At 46.1% G+C, this 22,689-nt stretch overlaps 1 protein-coding gene across 3 annotated transcripts in view; it reads left to right on the top strand.

Moving 5' to 3' along the window:
- The window catches only part of TCF20 (transcription factor 20 (AR1)), a 163,002-nt gene that overhangs the window by 117,726 nt on the left and 22,587 nt on the right, over positions 1-22,689 (top strand). For all 3 annotated transcript variants that reach the window (XM_005860641.2, XM_005860639.2, XM_005860642.2), the window contains exon 3: positions 2,326-8,058. In XM_005860641.2, the coding sequence (XP_005860703.1) occupies positions 2,326-8,058 (5,733 nt within the window). The remainder of the gene's footprint in view (positions 1-2,325; positions 8,059-22,689) is intronic.

Here is a 22,689-nt window from a genome sequence, read left to right as displayed (position 1 = left end):
GTGCACAAATTTTTGTGCACCGGGCCCCTAGTGTGATTATAATCAAACTTAATACCAAAGTAACAGCCCCTCGTCTACTTATTTTAGACGTAAGATATTTCAGGAAGAAGTGAGTTAAGCTTCTAGGGTTTGGAGTTACTGGCCATCTTCAGCCCTGATCCGTGTTTACTTTCTGAAGTCTCCTCATGGCTCTTATGTGGATTCAAGTTGGGTTTTTCCCCTTGGAACTGAACCTGGAGAATTTGATAGACAAGCCTTCAGCACCTTCAGCTCTGCTTTTAGATCGATCATGTTCCATTTATATAAGTTCTATCTAGTTCTTTAAGGCCTAGTTCTTGTACCATTTACTGGTTCGCAAGAAGGCCTGCCGTGTGCTCCGTACTGTTTCAGTGACATGATATTGCAGCAAGGCTCAAAGTCTCTGCCCTTTAGGAAACTTATATTCTAGTGGGGAAGATACAGACAGTAGACAAGTAGCATATCCATGTCTGCTAGGAGTAAGTACTGGGGAGCAGCTAACATGGGGGAAGGAGATTGGCAAAGCCTGGGCAAGGGTGTAGTTAGCTGTTTTTTAATAAAATGGCCAGGGAAAGCTTACTAATCAGGTGACATTTGCTTAGAGACGAAGGAAGAGGGACAAGCCATGTGGCTATGGAGGAAGAGGAGCACAGGCAAGAACAAAGTTCCTGTGTAGAAATACCAGTGGCCCATCCCAGGAGCTAGGAGACAGCGTGGAATAGAGTAGAACAGGGTAGGAGAGGCAGTCACAGAGGCAATGGGGTGGGAGCCAGGCCTTCCAGGCCATCTTCACTTGGAATATGATGGGGCACCACTGCAGGGCTTGGACATGAGGAGCCTGACTTACCTTTTAAAAGTATCGCCACCTTTCTGCCAATAACTCCATTTTCAGCTCCCCCTGAGAGGGAACTAAGAAACTAACTTCATAAGCCATTGTAGAAAAATGTGTCCTAACTTACCCTAGCTCACGTGTGTTTCATAACTTCTTTTATTTAATATATATTTATTGATTTTTGGAGAGAAGGAGGAGGGAGAGAGAGAGCTAGAAACATCAATGATGAGAGAGAATCATTGATTGGCTGCCTCCTGCTCACCCCACACTGGGGATCAAGCCCGCAACCTGGGCATGTGCCCTGTCTTGGAATCAAACTTTGACCTCCTGATTTATAGGTCAGCACTCAATGACCTGAGCAATGCCGGCCGAGTCATAACTTCTTTTTTAAATAATTGATTTTAAAGTCAATTGGAACAGTTTGGCCTTGTCTTATTCATCTCTGACTCTGAGAGAATTAGGCAAGCCCAGGCAAAAGACAAAGTAAAATCAGCTCTTGATTAACAGTTTAAAAAGAGCATTCTATTATGTGCTAATTACATTAGCAGAGGTATTACAAAGTGTTGACCCAGTCAGGTGACCTAGGTCCTAGGCTTGATGAATTCTTCTTTTCCTCTATCTTTTGCTGTCCTCCAAAGTGACTGCTTCTACTCCCTCTTTTATAGTAATCACCATTAATAACTCTGATTGCCAAATAAAAACTATGTGGGGATCAGAGGTGCTGGAACGTCTTGCAGACCTCCAAAAAGAATCTTCAAGAATAGTCACGGCTATTTGACTTATGCAGCCTTGTCCTTTGTACCTTTGCATTGATGGATGGTTGAGGGGTGCCTTGGACACAGTTATGTGTCAAGAAGAGGTTACCCTTCCTTAAGTTTGTGTGGCTGACTGCAGTGAGGCATCCCTGTGGTAGTTGGTAATTACAGTGACCTGCTGTAACACGCATTCGGATACAAGGGATTGACCAGTTCTCTGGCCAGTCCATTTCTCAAATTCCAGGAGGAGTTAGGCAGTGGAATAGCATCATTATTTTTTAGACTCTTTAGTTCAGTAACCAGTCTAATAACATGAAAGCAAATAAATGAAAGTGTTCTTCTCATCCCTCCCCACCATAACTGGAAAATATTTAAAAATTGCTGTTTTTTCATTGAGAGAATTAACACAGTCCTATATTTTTACCCAGTTGAATTGGAGGGGGCTCATTTAATAATGAGGTTTTTACTGTATTGAATTTGTTTTTACCCAGAGTGCTTCTTTTCATACTAGCATAGACTTCTGCTTCACTCTTTAGACCATTTCTCTGCATATTTTCATTTTCAGAAATGGATAGGCTAAGAAATAAAAGGAGATGAAATTCAAACCAGTCAGTTTCATCTAGACAGCTGGGTTATCATAGCCCCTCCATCACCTAGACTTGATTTATTTGTACTAGGAGGACGCATGTCTCACTCTCTTTTTTTTTCTTTCATTTCCAGGAGGGCTGTTGGCCCGCCACTGTGCTGTTGAACAGTATGCAGTCCTTTCGGGAGCAAAGCAGTTACCACGGAAACCAGCAGAGCTACCCACAGGAGGTACACGGCTCCTCCCGGCTAGAAGAGTTCAGCCCTCGCCAGGCCCAGATGTTCCAGAATTTTGGGGGCGCAGGTGGTAGCAGTGGCAGCAGTGGCAGCAGCAGTGGTGGTGGGCGGCGAGGGACAGCAGCGGCTGCAGCAGCGATGGCTAGCGAGACCTCTGGCCATCAAGGCTACCAGGGTTTCAGGAAAGAGGCTGGAGACTTCTACTACATGGCAGGCAACAAAGACCCCGTGGCGGCAGGCACCCCGCAGCCTCCTCAGCGAAGGCCTTCTGGGCCTGTGCAGAGCTATGGACCCCCCCAGGGGAGCAGCTTTGGCAATCAGTATGGGAGTGAGGGTCATGTGGGCCAGTTTCAAGCACAGCACTCTGGCCTTGGTGGTGTGTCTCATTATCAGCAGGACTACACGGGGCCTTTCTCTCCAGGGAGTGCTCAGTACCAGCAGCAGGCATCCAGCCAGCAGCAGCAGCAGCAAGTCCAGCAGCTGAGACAACAGCTTTACCAGTCCCATCAGCCTCTGCCACAAGCCACTGGCCAGCCAGCGTCAGGCTCGTCCCATCTGCAGCCGATGCAGAGGCCCTCAACTCTGCCATCCTCTGCCGCTGGTTACCAGTTACGAGTGGGTCAATTTGGCCAGCACTACCAATCTTCTGCCGCCTCCTCCTCCTCCTCCTCCTCCTTCCCGTCACCACAGCGTTTCAGCCAGTCTGGGCAGAGCTATGACGGCAGTTACAGTGTGAATGCTGGATCCCAGTATGAAGGGCATAATGTGGGTTCTAACGCACAGGCTTATGGTTCACAATCAAATTACAGCTATCAGCCTCAATCTATGAAAAATTTTGAACAAGCAAAGATTCCACAAGGAACCCAGCAGGGGCAGCAGCAGCAGCAACAGCAGCAGCAGCCACAGCAGCAGCCTCAGCAGCAGCAGCCTCAGCAGCAGCAGCAGCAGCAGCACGCTCCACAGCACGTGATGCAGTACCCCAACGCTGCCACCAAGCTGCCCTTGCAGAGCCAAGTGGGGCAGTACAACCAGCCCGAGGTTCCTGTGAGATCCCCCATGCAGTTCCACCAGAACTTCAGCCCCATTTCTAACCCTTCCCCAGCTGCCTCTGTGGTTCAGTCTCCAAGCTGTAGCTCGACCCCGTCTCCTCTTATGCAGAGTGGGGAGAATCTCCAGTGCGGGCAAGGCAGTGTGCCCATGGGTTCTAGAAACAGAATCCTACAGTTAATGCCTCAGCTCAGCCCAACCCCATCGATGATGCCCAGTCCTAATTCTCATGCTGCTGGCTTCAAAGGGTTTGGACTAGAAGGAGTGCCAGAAAAGCGCCTGACAGACCCTGGGTTGAGTAGTTTGAGTGCCCTGAGTACTCAAGTGGCCAATCTTCCTAATACTGTCCAGCACATGCTACTTTCTGATGCCCTGACACCTCAGAAGAAGACCTCCAAGAGGCCCTCCTCTTCCAAGAAAGCAGACAGCTGCACAAACTCTGAAGGCTCCTCCCAGCCTGAAGAACAGCTGAAGTCCCCCATGGCAGAGTCACTGGATGGAGGCTGCTCCAGCAGTTCTGAGGACCAAGGCGAGAGAGTCAGGCAGCTGAGTGGCCAGAGCACTAGCTCTGACACCACCTATAAGGGTGGAGCCTCAGAGAAAGCCGGCTCCTCCCCAGCACAAGGCGCTCAGAATGAAGCCCCCAGACTCAGTGCCAGTCCTGCAGCCAGAGAAGAGGCGGCCTCGCCAGGTGCTAAGGACACGCCATCATCATCCGAGGGCAACCCAAAAGTCAATGAGAAGACCATTGGGGTGATTGTCTCCCGGGAAGCCATGACGACTCGGGCAGAAAAGCCTGGTGGGCAAGATAAAGGCTCTCAAGAGGATGATCCCACAGCCACTCAAAGGCCACCCAGCACGGGTGGGCCCAAGGAAATCAGTCATGCATCAGTTCCACAGCCAGAGCCTCCAGGAGGAGGGGGCAAAGGAAACAAGAGTGGCGATAACCCCAACCACAATGGAGAGGGCAATGGCCAGAGCGGGCACCCCACAGTAGGCCCTGGCTTCATAGGCAGAACTGAGCCTAGCAAATCTCCCGGAAGCCTGCGCTATAGTTACAAAGACAGCTTTGGGTCAGCCATGCCAAGAAGTGTCGGTGGCTTTCCTCAGTATCCTACAGGACAAGATAAAGGGGATTTCACTGGCCATGGGGAGCGGAAGGGTAGAAATGAGAAGTTCCCCAGCCTCCTGCAGGAAGTGCTTCAGGGTTACCACCACCACCCTGACAGGAGATACTCTAGGAGTACTCAGGAGCATCAGGGCATGGCTGGTGGTCTAGAAGGAACCTCGAGGCCTAATGTCTTAATTAGTCAAACCAATGAATTAGCTAGCAGGGGCCTTTTGAACAAAAGCATTGGGTCCCTATTAGAAAACCCCCACTGGGGCCCCTGGGAGAGGAAATCAGGCAGCTCAGCTCCAGAAATGAAACAGATCAATTTGGCTGACTATCCAATTCCCAGAAAGTTTGAAATAGAGCCTCAGTCATCAGCCCATGAGCCCGGGGGTTCCCTCTCCGAAAGAAGATCAGTGATCTGTGACATTTCTCCACTAAGACAGATTGTCAGGGACCCGGGGGCTCACTCGCTGGGGCACATGGGTGCTGACACCAGACTTGGGAGGAATGAACGTCTCAATCCAAGTTTAAGTCAGTCGGTCATTCTTCCAGGTGGTTTGGTGTCCATGGAAACAAAACTAAAATCCCAGAGCGGGCAGATAAAAGAGGAAGACTTTGAGCAATCCAAATCCCAAGCTAGTTTCAACAACAAGAAATCTGGAGACCACTGCCATCCTGCTAGCATCAAGCACGAGTCTTACCGAGGCAATGCCAGCCCTGGAGCTGCCGCCCATGACTCCATCTCAGACTATGGCCCTCAAGACAGCAGACCCACGCCCATGCGGCGGGTCGCTGGCAGAATGGGTGGTCGGGAGGGCATGAGGGGTCGGTCCCCTTCTCAGTATCATGACTTTTCAGAAAAACTGAAGATGTCTCCTGGGAGGAGCAGGGGCCCAGGGGGAGACCCTCATCACATGAACCCACATATGACCTTTTCAGAGAGGGCCAACCGGAGTTCATTACATGCTCCCTTTTCTCCCAACTCGGAAAGCCTGGCCTCTGCGTATCACACAAACACGCGGGCTCATGCTTATGGGGATCCCAGTGCAGGTTTGAATTCTCAGCTCCATTACAAGAGGCAGATGTACCAACAGCAACAAGAGGAATATAAGGACTGGAGCAGCAGCTCTGCTCAGGGAGTGATCGCCGCGGCCCAGCACAGGCAGGAGGGGGCCCGGAAGAGCCCAAGGCAGCAGCAGTTCCTGGACAGAGTGCGGAGCCCTCTGAAAAATGACAAAGATGGTATGATGTATGGCCCACCGATGGGGACTTACCATGACCCCAGCGGTCAGGAAGGGCGCTGCCTCATGTCTAGTGATGGTCTGTCTAACAAAGGCATCGAATTGAAGCATGGCTCCCAGAAGTTACAGCAAGAATCTTGTTGGGATCTTTCTCGGCAGACTTCTCCAGCCAAAAGCAGCTGCCCTCCAGGAATGTCCAATCAAAAAAGATATGGACCACCCCATGAGACCGATGGGCATGGACTGGCTGAGTCTACACAGTCATCCAAACCTAGCAATGTTATGCTGAGGCTTCCAGGGCAAGAGGATCATTCTTCTCAAAACCCCCTCATCATGAGGAGGCGTGTCCGTTCTTTTATCTCTCCCATTCCCAGTAAAAGACAGTCACAAGACTCGAAAAACAGCAACATTGAAGATAGAGGACGCCTCCTTCACCCATCAAAAGAAGGCGCTGATAAAGCGTTCAATTCCTATGCCCATCTTTCTCACAGCCAGGACTTCAAGTCCATCCCCAAGAGAGAATCCGCCAAGGACCTCACAAGTTCAGACAATAGAAACTGCCCTCCTGTTACCCTCACAAGTCCTGCTAAGACCAAAATCCTGCCCCCACGCAAAGGACGGGGGCTGAAGTTGGAAGCTATAGTTCAGAAGATCACTTCCCCAAATATTAGGAGAAGTGCGTCCTCGAACAGTGCAGAGGCTGGGGGAGACACAGTCACTTTGGATGACATACTGTCTTTGAAGAGCGGCCCTCCTGAAGGTGGGAGTGTTGCTGCTCAGGAGGCCGAGATGGAGAAGAGAAAGGGTGAGGTGGTATCTGACCTGGTCTGTCCAACAAACAAGGAGCTGAACATAGAAAAGCCTCTTGCAAGGTCTTCAGAGGAGTGGCGTGGCAGTGGGGACGACAAAATGAAGACTGAGACACACCCAGATACGGTCACTGCTGGAAAGGAACCCCCTGGTGCCATGACATCCGCAACCTCACAGAAACCTGGGAGTAACCAAGGGAGACCAGATGGTTCCCTGGGTGGGGCAGCGCCTTTAATCTTTCCTGACTCAAAGATTGTACCTGCAGCTGGCGGACTGGCCCCTGAGGCAAATCCGAAGGCTGAAGAGAAGGAGACCGATGCAGTGACGATTTCCCCCAAACCAGAGGGTTTCCCCCCAAAGGGGTACTTCCCTTCAGGAAAGAAGAAGGGGAGGCCCATTGGTAGTGTGAATAAGCAAAAGAAACAGCAGCAGCCACCACCTCCACCCCCTCAGCTCCCCCAGATACCAGAAGGTTCTGCAGATGGAGAGCCAAAGCCAAAAAAGCAGAGACAGAGGAGGGAGAGAAGGAAGCCTGGGGCACAGCCAAGGAAGCGGAAAACCAAACAAGCAGTTCCCATCGTAGAACCCCAAGAACCTGAGATCAAACTAAAGTATGCCACCCAGCCACTGGATAAAAGTGATGCCAAGAACAAGTCTTTTTTCCCTTATATTCATGTAGTAAATAAGTGTGAACTTGGAGCCGTTTGTACAATCATCAATGCTGAAGAAGAAGAACAGACCAAATTGGTGAGGGGTCGGAAGGGGCAGAGGTCTCTGACCCCGCCACCCAGCAGCACTGAGAGCAAGGCGCTCCCAGCCTCGTCCTTCATGCTGCAGGGACCTGTGGTGACCGAGTCTTCTGTGATGGGCCACCTGGTTTGCTGTCTGTGCGGCAAGTGGGCCAGTTACCGGAACATGGGTGACCTCTTTGGACCCTTTTATCCCCAAGATTATGCAGCCACTCTCCCGAAAAACCCACCTCCTAAGAGGGCCACGGAAATGCAGAGCAAAGTTAAGGTACGGCACAAAAGCGCTTCCAACGGCTCCAAGACGGACACTGAGGAGGAGGAGGAGCAGCAGCAGCAGAAGGAGCAGAGGAGCCTGGCCGCCCACCCCAGGTTTAAGCGGCGGCACCGCTCGGAAGACTGTGGTGGAGGCCCTCGGTCCCTGGCCCGGGGGCTTCCCTGTAAAAAAGCAACCACAGAGGGCGGCAGCGAAAAGACTGTTTTGGACTCAAAGCCCTCTGTGCCCACCACTTCAGAAGGTGGCCCTGAGCTGGAGTTACAAATCCCTGAACTACCTCTTGACAGCAATGAATTTTGGGTCCATGAGGGCTGCATTCTCTGGGCCAATGGAATCTACCTGGTCTGCGGCAGGCTCTATGGCCTGCAGGAAGCGCTGGAAATAGCCAGAGAGATGGTGAGTACGAGAAATTCTTACCAGCTTGCTCTTTACCTTCTTTTTGGTTCTATTTCTTCCACCTTTACCTATTTCAGCCTTACTGTTTTAGTCTTAATATCATGTTGTAATTCCTCCAGATTAAAGCCGCTGGGCCCAAATGATGGGCAGAAATTTGGAAGATTTATTTAACTTCTAATTTTATCAATAATATGTGTTTATAGTTTACAAAGTCAAGCTAGTGCAATACAGCTTATTAAAATAGACGTCCTCCGGCCCTCCTGAGATAGACTTCTGATTCATTCCTCTGCTAGTTTCCTATTTCTATACAATAAGCTTCTGCTATTTGTGTTATTTATTGATCCATTTTTCAACATCTAATACTTATGAAGTATGCTATGGCTACATATCCTTTTTTCTAAAACTTCTCATATCTCTAAAATTACTAATTCATGTTATTATTTGCTCTTTATTTTTTTTTTGGACCACATCTCTCTAATTTAAACTTTGCCATTGAAATGTTTTTCTTTAGGTCTGTTTCATAACTATTATACTAGGGTGTTCGTCACCATCATTTGTTTCTTCCCCCTAGTAAATGCTCTTTCCTGAATCCTGTATTTTTGCCTTTCTTAGCTGGACTTTTACTTAATGGAGTGTATCATCCTTTAGCAATTTCCTGAGAAAGGGTGCATGGGAAGTACATATGTTGAGATTTTGCCTACTGAAAATGTCATTATTCAGTCATGTTTAATTGAAGATTGGTTGGGTATAGAATTCTAGATTTGAAATCATTTTCTCTCACTATCTTGGTGTCATGACTGCTGGCTTGTCCTGTAGCTTCTGGGGTTGCAGTTGAAAGGACAAGAGGGGTGTTTTTTGTTGTTGTTTGTTTTGGGGTTTTTTTTAATTGGTTGATTGGTTTCACAGAGAGAGGAAGGGAGTGAGAAATAGAAACATCTATTTGTTGTTCCACTTATTTATGCATTCATTGATTGATTCTTATTTATCCCCTGACTGGGATTGAACCCGAAACCTATCAGGAAGCATATCAGGACGGCACTCTAACAACTGAGCTACCCAGCCAGGGCCTGGAGTTCTGATTTTCATTTGTTATATGTGTGTTCTGTCTTCTCCCTGGGAAGGTTTGAGCATCTTCTCATGTTCCCTTGGGGTCTGACATCTCAGAACGATAGGCGTTGAGGTCAGTCTTTATTCATTGTGCTGGCTACTCTGTGAGGTTTAGCCACCTGTAAACTCATGCCTTTCAGTTTGGGAAGTTTGTCGTGTGTTATTTCTTGCATGATTTCTTTCCCTCTGTCTTCTCTGTTCTCTCTTTCTGGAATTCCTGTTAATTAGGTGTATTGTACCTTCTGAGTTGATCCTCTGGCTTTATCTTTTTTCTCCTGTTCTGTGTTCTCTCTGCCTTTTTGTTCTAATTTTTCCATGTTTTCTTAAACTTTTATCATCTAACCTTTTAGTTATCTTAATTTCTGATATCTTGGAGAGCTTTCTCTTTTCTGAATATCCCTCTAAAGCAGTGGTTCTCAACCTTGGCTGCACATTAGAATCACCTGGGAATCTTTTTAAAATCCTGATTTCTGGGCCTCATCCTCCGGAAATTCTTTCTTTGTTACTAATGTTGTGGCCCAGAAATCAGGATTTTAAAAAGATTCCCAGGTGATTCTAATGTGCAGCCAAGGTTGAGAACCACTGCTCTAAAGAGACAGTTACCTGGTTGAATTAGGCTGAGTTAGGGATCCAACTCCTCTTACAAACTCTGAGTTAATGCTCTGGTTGCCAGCCCCATCTTACAGCACCCACTTTCTGAGACACTGCCTTCTCAGGATCTGTGCCACAAAGGGCTGGCTTTCTAGGGACCCCTCTACTGCACTCATTCTCTCTGCTTCCTTTCTGTCTGCTGATTCACTTATTCTTTGTCTATTCTATTTCCAGCTTCCAGAATTTGGACATCTTTTTTAAAATATTTATTGTTGAAAGTATTACATGTGTCCCCTTATTCCCCCCATTGACCCCTCCTGTCCACCCCCACCCAGGCCTTCACCACCCTATTGTCTGGGTCCATGGGTTATGCATGTATGCATACGAGGTCTTTGTTTGATTACCTTCCACCCACCCACCCACCTCTCTCCCGCCTTCCCTCTGAGATTCCACACTCTGTTCCATGCTTCCATGTCTCTGGATCCACTCCATTCATCAGTTTATTTTGTTAATTAGATTCCACTTATGAGTGAGATCATGTGATACTTGTCTTTGAGTTATTTTACTTAGCATAATACTCCACAGAATTTGGACATCTCTTGTGTGTTGTTTCCTCTCCCATTCTTCATGTCCTCATGAATTTGTCTTATAAGTTTATCCCTGTATTTTTGTGGGAGGGAAACTGATGTGTAAATGTATGGTTTGAACTACAATATTTAATTAGATGAGAGATTTTTTTGTATTAATTTATATTTAAAACTTATAGTTGACAATTATACAAATGACTTTCAATCATAATAAGGATTTTATCAGCCAGAATCATAGTATTCTTGGACACTTTTTACTGTCCTCTCCCACCCCTTTATCATTGAATTATCCCCAGAATTTTTAGCAGTGTTTGATAAAAAGGAAATACTCAAACTATAGTTAAAATGTAATTAATGTGAAATTTATATATTTTTTAAATTCGAACATTCTAATTGTAACACAAGGGGCTTGTCTTTCCCACATGTTCTTTCTTCTGTTTCCTTCCCTGTCTCCATCGTTGATGTCACTCCCAACCCCAAGTTTGAAATAGATTTACTTCTTAGACACAGTGACATATTAAAATGCAAAAGCCTTAAAGTGATACAACATTTAAGATGCTAAAGTACAAAATTCTCCAAAATAGTCAAGTCTAAGCACTCAATAATCCATTAATCATCATCTTGTCCCATTTCATGGCCTGCTTGCCAACTTTCCTCTAGAAAGTTAAAATATTTGGTGGGTTGGTTTGTTCTGTTTATTTGTTACTTTTTGGTGTATGTCATGTCCATCCATCAGTGTTTTCTTCATTACAACATAGATGATTATTATGTCTTAGAGCAGTGGTTCTCAATCTGTGGGTCGAGACCCCTTTGGGGGTCGAACGACCCTTTCACAGGGGTCGCCTAAGACCATCCTGCATATCAGATATTTACATTACGATTCATAACAGTAGCAACATCAGTTATGAAGTAGCTACGAAAATAATTTTATGGTTGAGTCACAACATGAGGAACTGTATTTGAAGGGCCAGAAGGTTGAGAACCACTGTCTTAGAGTAATGCTTACATATAAACTTTTGAACATTCTATAAAAATAATGGGTAACTAGTAATCAGGCTAATTCCTGCCTAGCAAAGCCTTCGATCCTGTGTCTCAATCAAAGTCTAGTTTATAGGAAGTAGAAGGTACTCAACAATGATGTGACCACCCTAAGTCACAATTCCCATCATCCCCAAAGGTTGGTGAACAGTGGAGCTTGCATTTTTAAATTCCTAATCAGGAATCCATGTCTTCAGAAAGTGACAATTTAGTCTATTACTTATCAGCTTTGATCCTAAAATAAAATCTGGAATGTTATAATTGGAACATATCCACTGAATATGATAAATCGGTCTTTTTCTAACCCATCCCCCATAACCTGCATTGACTAACTGGTTAAAATAACATGAAGCGTTTTGGGTACAGAACATTGAAAATAATTTTTTTGTTTTTTAAAATATTAATTGCTGCCTCAACTGTTACATAAGTGCTTCAAATTAATCATGTGTTCTAAGGAATAAAAAGTTGGAATGCTTTATTTAAAGGTAAAAGGTATAAAAACAGGTATTTCTGTCCCTACAATTCTATAGAATAGAGTCTCTACACCTAGATGTTTTAGTTTTCTGATAGTTCCATCAGGGCTGCAAATTCTACCATCTCCTTTAATGACAGATTTCAGAACACAAACAGTTGAGCAATTTTTTTTTTAAATAAATATAATTGATGTATAACATTATATTAGTTTCATGACCAATCTTAAATCTCATATTGCAGCTTTAATAAGCTTATTACTTTTTTTAAAAAATATATTTTATTGATTTTTTACAGAGAGGAAGGGAGAGGGATAGAGAGTCAGAAACATCGATGAGAGAGAAACATCGATCAGCTGCCTCCTGCACACCCCCTAACTGGGGATGTGCCCGCAACCAAGGCACATGCCCTCGACTGGTATCGAACCTGGGACCCTTGAGTCTGCAGGCTGACGCTCTATCCACTGAGCCAAACCGGTTAAGGCAGCTTATTACTTTACTAGAGGCCTGGTGCACGGATCCGTGCACATTGAAAGGAAATTAATTAGAAGGTGGCCAGCGGGGTGGGACTGGGACACGCCCTGGAGCCAACCTCCCATGGTCCCACCCCAGCTGGCCGCACCTGGAGTGGCGCCGGGGCTCGAAGGGCATCTGCAGAGTGAGTGGGGTCCCTCGGCCTGGCCTGTGGGGATCAGGCCAAAACCGGCAGTCCGACATCCCCTGAGGGGTCCCAGAGTGTGAGAGGGCACTCTGCAAAGTTGCTGTCGCTCAGCAGCTTCTGCGTTGAGCGTCTGCCCCCTGGTGGTCAGTGTGCATCATACCTACCAGCTGGTCAGCCAGTAGCTTAGCCTTTTATATAGACAGATACTACAGGCCCAGTACACGGGATTTGTGCACTGGTGGGGGCGTGGCCTGCGGGGATCGGCTGCTGTGGGAGTGTCACTTGTCCTGGTCTGCCTAGCGGCTATGGACCTGCCCTCTGAGTGGCTGCTCCCAGGTCTGGCATCTTCTGTGGAGCTGGAGCACTGGCCTCTCCCGGGAACCCGGTCAAGGCCGGGCCCAGGTTCAATAGCACTGAGAGGCGACGGAGTAGACCTCAGTCCCACCACAGTCACGAACTTGCCTCCCAACCTCTGGGGTCAGCTCCAGGAGCCCGGTGGCGGCCTGTGGGCGTCTGGAGGAGGAGGTGGCAGGGAGTGAGGAGTAGGAGCCTGGGGCGAGGAGGCAACGATCACAGCCCAGGTTCCTGCTCATCGGCCCTGGGGTTCGCAGCAGGAGCAGCTGCTCATCCCGGTCAGCCGAGCGGTGCTCCCACTGTGGTGGCGCACTGACCACCAGGGGGCAGCTTCTGCATTTAGCGTCTGCCCCCTGGTAGTCAGTGCACATCATAACGTCTGGTCTACCAGTCGTTCTGGTCATTCCGCCATTTGGTCGCTGGACTTTTATTATATAGGAGGATTGTACCTACACTTTGCCAGTGCCCTTTAAAAATATTAACTTTCTCTTTCCTCAAGTCTAACACTACTCTGAAAATTGCTGAAAACTAGAAATTCTTGTACATACAGTCTTCACTCTCCTTCCTTTTCTGAGTGTAGGACTTAATCCATTCATTTCTGTGCAGTCCTCTTTGGTTTTGTCTAACTTTGACCTCTGCTTACTTATCTTGGTGTAATTATATATGTGAATCCACAGTGACCTCTGGCATGGATGGTGTGACAGAGTTAGTTGCTTCTAAAAGGCATACATGTGACTTGGTATGTAAAAATTACCTTTGACACATTTAGGAATGCGAGGCCTTGAGGATTGTGGCATCAGACAGGGACCTGGTAACCATGGATCTCTGGTGTGTCCCTTGACAGCACAGCCCAGCTTTGCCTGTACTTGTTCCAGTCCCTCCTCCCCCACCAGCTGACAGCACCATGCAGAATTTTTCGTCTTTTTTTACCCCACAGTATATGTTAAAGAACTGGTTTTAGTTAAAAAAAAAAAAAAATGGGGTCAGTGTATTAAAAATAATATTTAAAGTGTTTTTAATACAAGTTTAAATAATGGAAAAAATTTATCTCCCCCAAGCTAACAGCCTAACATCCTCCTTGATTTACTTCAAATTGTGACAAAAACATTATTTGACAAGCATAAAAGTATTAATACATTGATTACATTACTAAAATGTGACCGCATGTTAAAACAACAAAAAAGGTCAGTTCCCCTTTCTGGTTATCTGTAAAATAAAGGATTTATCCTAGATGCTCCGTGAATTCCCATCTATGTTGTGCTCAAGTTAGAAGCCTAGCAAGGATGCTGATACCAGCATCCTGTTCTTCACTCCAGTGTCCCTCTCCCTCTCCCACCTCCCATACAGATGCCCCACAGTGACCTCTGCTGGACTCCCTCTCCCCTCGCCCTCCCTCTCACAGTCCCACACTCTTCATTCCCCTCCCGCGTCTTTACTCTCCCTCCCTCACCTGCCCTTCCCTGGCAGTCACTTGGTCTTTGTTATCAGAGCTCACACTTCTGTCACAGCCTGTCTGCATTACACATCAAGGCACCCAGGCCTGCTCACCTCTGTTCCCATGACTGTTAGCTATAGCGGAAAGTTGTGTAATTATCTACTACCTCTTGCTCTTAACAGTTATCTCTTCTTTTTTATCACTACACAATGACCTTGAGACTAAACTCAAATTTGGCTTTTCTAAATTCTAAGGAATCTCATGTGAAATTTGCAGTTTTGAATTTTATTTTTTATATTACCTTACAGAATAAATCGTGACAAATTATAAGACTTAATTTTCCTACAATGTTTATTTCTTTTAGGTGTAGAGAGATCATTCCTGTAATGTAAACTAGTTATCACTAATATGTTAAAAGAGCCAACAAGGTCTCCCTGGTCAGTTGCTCAGTGGTTAGAGCATCAGCCCTCAGTCTGAAGGGTCATGGGTTCGATTCATGTCAAGGGCACATACCTCAGCTGTAGGCTCGATCCCCAGTGGCAGAGGATGACAGAGTCCTTGCTAGAAAACAACTAAAAATCTGAAGTTGGTGCCTGTGTCACTCAGTGGTTAGAGCGTCAGCCCATGAACCTTAAGGGTCAAGGTTCGATTCCCAGTCAGGGGTGTGTACCTGGGTTGCAGGTTCAATTCCCAGCCCTGGTTGGGGTGAGAACTGGAGGCAACCAATCTCTCTCTCTCTCTCTCTCTCTCTCTCTCTTTTTCTCCCTCTCCCACATTTTACTACAACCTCAATGGCATTGGATGGTCTTAAATATATAATTCTTTTTAATTTTATTTCTTGTGTTGGTGATATTGCTATTGTTTCCTATTAATTTTAATGTTTTATGTCCATTGATTATTAATTTGGAATTTTAACATTTTTCCTCAATTTGCTGTCATTTTTCTGTGCATAGTTTTCCTAGTCTGAATAACTTCAATTGTCTGGAAAATTCAGATGTGTGGAAGTCCTTTCTTCAGGAGGGCCCCCTAAATAAGGCATTAGGAGAGCTCTTAGATCAGTGGTTTTCAATGTTGGCTGCACATTAGAATCACCTGGGAATCTTTTTAAAATCCTGATTTCTGGGCCTCATCCTCCGGAAATTCTGTTTCTTTGTTACTAATGTTGTGGCCCCACCCCATAACAAAGAAACAGAATTTCTGGAGGATGAGGCCCAGAAATCAGGATTTTAAAAAGATTCCCAGGTGATTCTAATGTGCAGCCAAGGTTGAGAACCACTGTCCTAGAGACTTTTGAGTTGAGGTCACTTTAAAAGGAACTAAGTACTGCCGGCTGGTGCCTGTTCTACAAGGTGTTCTCACATGTCATTTTAGTAAAGATGTGTCCAGTCACTGAGCGTTTTGGGGAGAAATGAAACTGAAGAGAAAATCCAACCCCATGTGACCCTGTTCCTGTTTGCCAGGAAAGTGGAATGGCTTGGGCTGCATGCGCTTCTGAGAGGACACTGGATTTGAACGTGTTGGCAGCATACTGTTGTGAAGTCATGTGTGGTAGGAGAATAGAACTGAAGAACTGCCACAGAAGCGGATGTGTGAGACCAAGGTCAACAAAACAAATTTCTGCCTGAAACTATAAAGTAGCTTATGGAAAAAACTCACTCAGTCTCATCACCAAAACACTTTACATCTGACTTTTACGCAGTGTCTTAGTGCTTATCCTCGTAGTTCTTTGTAAGGCACAGTCTGCCAGGGACCATCGCCGCGGGCCTACCTTCATTACAGTGGGCATCTGCACAAGGTTTTGTTGGTGGTGTATTTCAGTGTGTGCCTCTGGAGAGAAAAATGTGAGGTTCGGCGTCCTAACACTGGTGATTGTTGTCCTAGACTGGCCATCTGGAGGACAGCCTCCACTTTGACTCAGAAGAAGCGAGAGAAACAGTTACTTTATGAGAACATGACCTAATGGCTCAAAACACAAGTTCCAGATCTGTCCAGCTGCCCACTGGCCTCCCTCAAAACCAGTGTCCCCCACCTAGTTCCATGTGCTCTGCCCAACCAAAGACCTTGGAGCCATCTTAGACTCCTCTCCTTCCCCTGTTTCTCCCATGCAGGCAGTCACTGTATCCTGTTTTTATTTCCTATGTAACTCAAATCCCTTTCATCTTCATTGCCACCCAACTGGTCCAAACCAGCATCCTCTCTCATCACAGTAGCATCTTAATGGGTCTCCATACCCTTTAGTTTGAACACTCCCACTCCATCCTCTACTTTGAAGTGATCTTTCTAAAAACCCAAGTATGGCCATGCCAGTGCCTGCTTACACCCTGGTTTACTGGCACCCTGTCCTCGTTCATTCATCCGTCTGGTTGGCATCTGTTAGGTGTCAGGAACAAATCACCAGGTCGCTGCCTTAGATTGGGAATCCAGGTAGAGTGTGCTGAGGAGCTGAGATGGGAATAATGAGCCAGCCTGTGAGACTAGAGAGCGTTTTATTTTTATTTAGTTAGTTGTTATCCTTTTTTTTCTATTACAGTTCACAAGAGCACATTTTAATTTTCTTTTTTAATCATCACCCTAGAATATGTTCTTATTGATTTTGAGAGAGAAAAATATGGATGTAAGAGAGAAACATTGATTGGTTGCCTCCTGTATGTGCCCCAACTGGGATGGAACCTGAAACCTAGGTATGTGCCCCACAGGTATCAAACATGCAACCTTTTGATGTATGGGCAACAAACACTCCAACTAACTGAGCCACTTCGTCAGGGTGACAAGAGTGAATTTAAGACGGAGGGTACAGGGGCTGTAGGGAGGATCAGAAACAAAGCAGTGTGGGGAGATGGTATTGAATAAGAGAGAGGGTAGCGCAGCTGGAGAGGGGGATGCCTGTGGCCTGTGTGGGCAGGAGTGGAAACAGGTTTCTGGGTGAATGTGCCATTTCTTGAAATAGGAAGGCCTGCAGGAGGAGCCGGTGTGATGGGGAAGTCAGGAAGTGTGTTACGTTCATGCGAAGTCTAAGGAGAGAAGTATGACTATTTCGGAATTAAGGAATTTCTGACAGTTTCTAAGCTTAGATCAGTACGGTGTGAGTGCTTCGAGGGGTAGGTCTGTGTAAGCTCCCAGAGGCTGCGCTAACTTGCCCAAGGGGCCAGGTGAGTCAGGAAGGCTCATGGAGCTAATCACTGGGCTCCTATCAGGTTGTTGTAAGGGAAAATGGGACATGTCATGACAGTCTATTGACATTTAAAAATTGGAGGTGGGGGAGGTAAGTATTGAATTTGGTCAAGATTTCGAATCCTGGTCCTGTTACTTGCAAGTTTCCATTTTCTTTGGCTGTTGAAGTGAGGATTGGCCTCTTCCTGAGTATTTTCCTACTCTGGGATTAAGTTTCTAAAACAGAAACGAAGAAAAAAAATGTCCATATCCATGAAGATGGATTGAGCCAATAGTTCTTAAACTTTCTTGGGGATAAAAAACGCCTGGGCTGCTGCACATTGACTAAAATCAACTCTGAAAACTCTGTTTAACTAGTCAACTAAAGTTCGATCATAAGCTAGTCCCTAACTTGGGTACCAGAGCTCCCAGTCTAGGTTTGGACAAAGTTTTTCCTTCCAGTGCAGTGTTTCTGGGAAGAAAAGGCGTGGGTGTTAAAAGCACTGCTGTGGGAGCCGGGTGACCTGAAAGGCCCTGTGCGGTATCGCACACATTATCACCTCATTAAGTGACCCGGTAAAGCAGCCTGCAGAGAGGGTTGGCGGATCTGGCAGGCCAGCTCTAGGGTGTGGGGACCAGTGACCCTGTGGGTAGTTGCATTGGCAGGAGCTGAAATCCGCCGAGGCCGGCTAGATTTTTCAAGTTCCTTTCTGCTGGAACTTTGCCCCGTATAAAAGTGCCTCTGCTGTCTGTTCCTTTTCAGGCCGCTCCTGCCCTTGAACTTCCAGAATAGGGTGGCTTTGCCCGACTAGGCCTTAACTCATAAATACTCAATTCCCTCAAAGGGATGAGCAGATGAAAGGATTGGTGAGGTTGAGGTGGAAGTCAATCTGGGCAAGTAGGAAGCGAGGCAGTAAAGATAGAAAGCCCCCCAGAGCCAAGAATTTGGAGCTTCTGTGGCGATTTAAGTTCCAGCATAAGCCGCATGTATTTGAAATTTTGTTAAAAGAGGCCTATTGTGGCAGTAAATTAAGTCATTTCTGCAGCTGAAACTGTGAAGAGCTAAATCTGGGTGCCTCGCAAATCGAGCGGCACCGTAACTGGCTTTCCGGAAGCATAGACCACCTCCTGGGTGGGATGAACTGGGGAGAGAAATGGGATTATACCCAGAGTCACTTTCCTGGCAGGTAATTTCTTTTACAAGGTACCTTTTTTTATTTAGAAAGCACAAAAGGTAAGGGTTTCTCTATATAAGCCAATCCATGGTTGAGCAAAGGGTAAAATAAAAATAAGCTAATACATAGTGTTGTGCAGCCTAAATTTCAAATCTCCATACTTAGAGAACAGGCCGTTCTGTGTCTTCTCCCAGGGCTGCAGGGGCTCCGAATCCTGCTGGATTCCCACCTTTTCTCTGGTTCTCCGAAAACACTAATTACTGCCCGAAACCTGAACTTCCGCCCTTTCCTTTTTAGCTTCTTAAAGGGCACAAACCCCATTTTTAAAAAAATCTTCATTCAAGGATATTTGTCCATTGATTTTTCAGAGAGAAAGGGAGAGACAGCGATAAATATCGATGTGAGAGAGACACATCGATTGGTTGCCTCCTGCACGCACCCCTCAGGACCTGGGCTTGGAAGAGCCTGCACCCGAGGTACATGCCCTTGATCGGAATCGAACCCAGGACCCTTCGGTCCACAGGCAGACACGCTATCCTCTGATCGAAACCGGCTAGGGCAGTGGTCGGCCAACTGCGGCTCTTTGGCCCCTTGAGTGTGGCTCTTCCACAAAATACTGCGCATGGGCCACAAAGTTTCAATCGCACTGTACGTGCGTGCCCGCACATGGTATTTTGTGGAAGAGCCACACTCAAGGGGCCAAAGAGCTGCATGTGGCTCGCGAGCTGCAGTTTCCCGACCACTGGGCTAGGGTGACAAACCCCTTTTCATAACATGTAAAAACTCTCCTAGACAAAGTTATACCGTATATTGTTTTAAAAAAAGGTACAGCTTCTTTCTCCTATTACAAAAGAAAACCTCTGATTAGAATTATTTTAATGGAGTATTTGCACCTGTGGGCAAGATAAAGCACAAATTGTTTCAGGCAGAAACCCAGGTGTGGCTCGCCCAGAGAAGCCTCCTTAGTGAAATCTATGTTGGCTCTGATAGAGTTATGAAGAATATGTATTAACAATAGACATTTTGTGTGAGAGAAAACAATTAAACCAAATCTTTTTTGTAACGCTTTAATATTGGAGGTGAAGACTGGTACTCATTTAAATTGTGGCAAGTGGAAGCATTTTATTTGGGAAATTGCTTTGTTTGCCTTCGTAAATTTAGTCTTGCTGAATCTGAAGACTATAAACCCAGGAGAATTAGAATTAGTCAGGGAATTCTAGAACATTTAAAACCCACAGCGAGATCCAGGCTGCCTGGCTCAATTGGTTGGAGTGTTGTCCCGTACACCAAAAGGTTGTGAGTTCTGTTCCTGGTCAAGGCACATACCTAGGTGGTGGGTGTGATCACTGGTCAGGGTGCATGTGGGAGGCAGTTGATCTGTTTCTCTCTCACATTGATGTTTCTCTCCCCTCACCCTTCCTTTCTCTCTAAAATCAATAAAAACATACCGTTGGGTAAGAATTTTTAAAAAAACACAAAACACCCACAGTGAGTAGCCAGCACCTGTGCCCATCACAGATGATGTTCATTCCATGTGTGATTATTCTAAACCAGTGGTTCTCAACCTTGGCTGCACATTAGAATCACCTGGGAATCCTTAAAATCCTGATTTCTGGGCCTCATCCTCCGGAAATTCTGTTTGTTACTAATGTTGTGGCCCCACCCCATAACAAAGAAACAGAATTTCCGGAGGATGAGGCCCAGAAATCGGGATTTTAAAAAGATTCCCAGGTGATTCTAATGTGCAGCCAAGGTTGAGAACCACTGTTCTAAACAGTTTCAACTTTGTGGACAGAATTGGTAGAAAGAATTACTTGGTAGAAAGAATTACTAGTCCCTGTACTAGTGTTTGTCTAGAAAACATTATCATCGATAAAAAGTGTCTGTATTAAAACAGGTAGTTGAGGGGGGAATAAAGTGTGATTAAATACTGGACCTAAATGTTCAGAACAGCTGCACAGAAGTTGTAGCATTGATGGGTTTAAGTTTAATCACTAGGAGTGGATTGTTTTAAAAGCCAGCCCTGATGTCCATGCTGCTCCTCAACTCCAGCGTCCCATGGCCTTGCACGTAAGGCCAGGCCTCAATTGTTTCGGGCTCTCCGTCCCGTGGGATCCCTGCTGGGACTTCTTTTTTTTCCTTCAATTTTTATACAGGGTATCTTAGGGATACCCTGCATGTCATTTTTAAAATATTCTTTTCCTTCACTGTTGAGCACATTCAGGGTTGGGGAGGGGGTTCCTCATTAATTCCCTTAAGAGATTGATTTTCCACTCTGCTCCCTCCCCCTCCCTCCCAGCTGGGTATTTTATCCCCAGTGTACTGTTGAGAAAATCGAGGCTGAAATGAATGGACTGGTCCAAGCCCATAGTTGGTGGGAGACAGGCCAGGTGCCACCTCCTTCCTCTCACGGAGCCCCGGCTGCAGGGCCACACCCAGCGCTCTCTCCATTTTTCATGGCATGTCTTTGTCCTTTTAGACTGCCTGTGTTTGAGGCAGGGACCTAGAACAAATAACCCCACTGAATATCAGGAAGGCCAACACAGGAGATGTCAGCTAACTGGAACATGTTTTCAACTAGGGTTTTTTTCTTTCACTCTAGGATAAACAAATTATAAGAAAAACAGCTTGCTACCAGAGATGTATTTTTTCAATTTTTTATTGATTTTGAGAGAGTGGGGGTGGGGAGAGAAACATCGATTAGCTGCCTCCCACACACCCCCTATGGGGATTGAGCTCATAACCCCCACAAGTGCCCTGACCAAGAGTCAAATCAGCAACCCTTGGTGCACAGGATGATGCCCAACCAACTGAGTCACACCGGCCAGGGCCAGAGATTTATTTTTAAAAGCAAGTTTTAAGTTGTATCTTGGGGTCACTTTGATAAAGCTTAGTCTCTACCTAGCATCTTACAAGAATATGCCTAATAATAGAATTATCACTCTGAGGCAATAGAGAATAATCACTCTAATCCAATAAAGTGTGGACCAAGATGTTCCAGAAAGATTTCTAGCCTTGCCTTCAATTTCTCAGAAAATGTCATTTGAAATTAAACTGATTCCTGAGAATTCCAGTTGAAATTTTGCTCTAAATCCAGACCATTCTGTTCTGTAAATGGATTGTTTCTAAGAGTAAGTAGCTTTTAGAATGAGGGCCACATGTGTCCTCTCCTCGGAATCCTGCTACACTGCTGCCCTGCACTGTGCCCACCACGTGAGGCACCACCGCTCAGCAGGGCTGCCGTCTCACCAATCCCAGCGGCTGCAGCTCATCACCAAGTCCTATTGGTTTTACCTCCACGGTTGCTTGTATTTACACACACACCCAAACTCTTCCATGACATCCCTGACCCATGGCTGCTGTGGACCCCTCAGAATCAAGTTCCATTGTGTGCACCCTCCACATCCTGAGAGCTCATTCCAGCCCACCTTCCCTTCCCTCTCTGCCCGAGTAGCTCCTACTAGTTCTCTCTCCACTGTGCTCAGCAACAAGAACGGTTCTGACCTCCTTAACCAGGTCTCACTGGACCTCTAGGCTCTGAAGTACTGTTTACATCATAACAGCTCAGTTTTGGTTTCTTACCCCCCATTCTGTAAATCCCTTGAGGGCAAACACTTGATGGACTTGCCACCCTGCGTTCAGCCCCTTTGCCTCGCACAGGCGTGCAAGAAAAAGTTGCTGAATGAACAGAAAGGGAAGATTATTACATTTCTGAAGTAGAAGCCATTTTTAAAAACTTTAATGTCAGAGCAAAGACCACTGAGAATCAGAGGCGCCTTCATCATCTGCTCCTTCACAGCCTTTGGAGAAGCCAGCATGCTAGAGGGAGGGTGAGGAGTGGAGAACACTGAGCCCATAGAGACCACACTGATCCAGTTCTTAACTCAGGTTCTGCTGGCCCGTGTTTTCAGTTTCCAAGCTTTTCAGTTTTATGCTGTAGATTCAGAATTGACATATGAAGAAGACAGATTCATAAATTGACAAATTAATAAGAGCCCCCAAAATAGCTCGTTAGGAAGTCATGATCCTTTCTCCATATTCAGTGGAACAACTTGCACTTTAG

This window comes from Myotis brandtii, unplaced genomic scaffold (assembly GCF_000412655.1).
Source record: "Myotis brandtii unplaced genomic scaffold, ASM41265v1 scaffold138, whole genome shotgun sequence".
NCBI classification, from domain to species: domain Eukaryota; kingdom Metazoa; phylum Chordata; class Mammalia; order Chiroptera; family Vespertilionidae; genus Myotis; species Myotis brandtii.
Note: the sequence above shows the minus strand (reverse complement) of the source record. Positions and strands in the feature narration are given on the sequence as shown.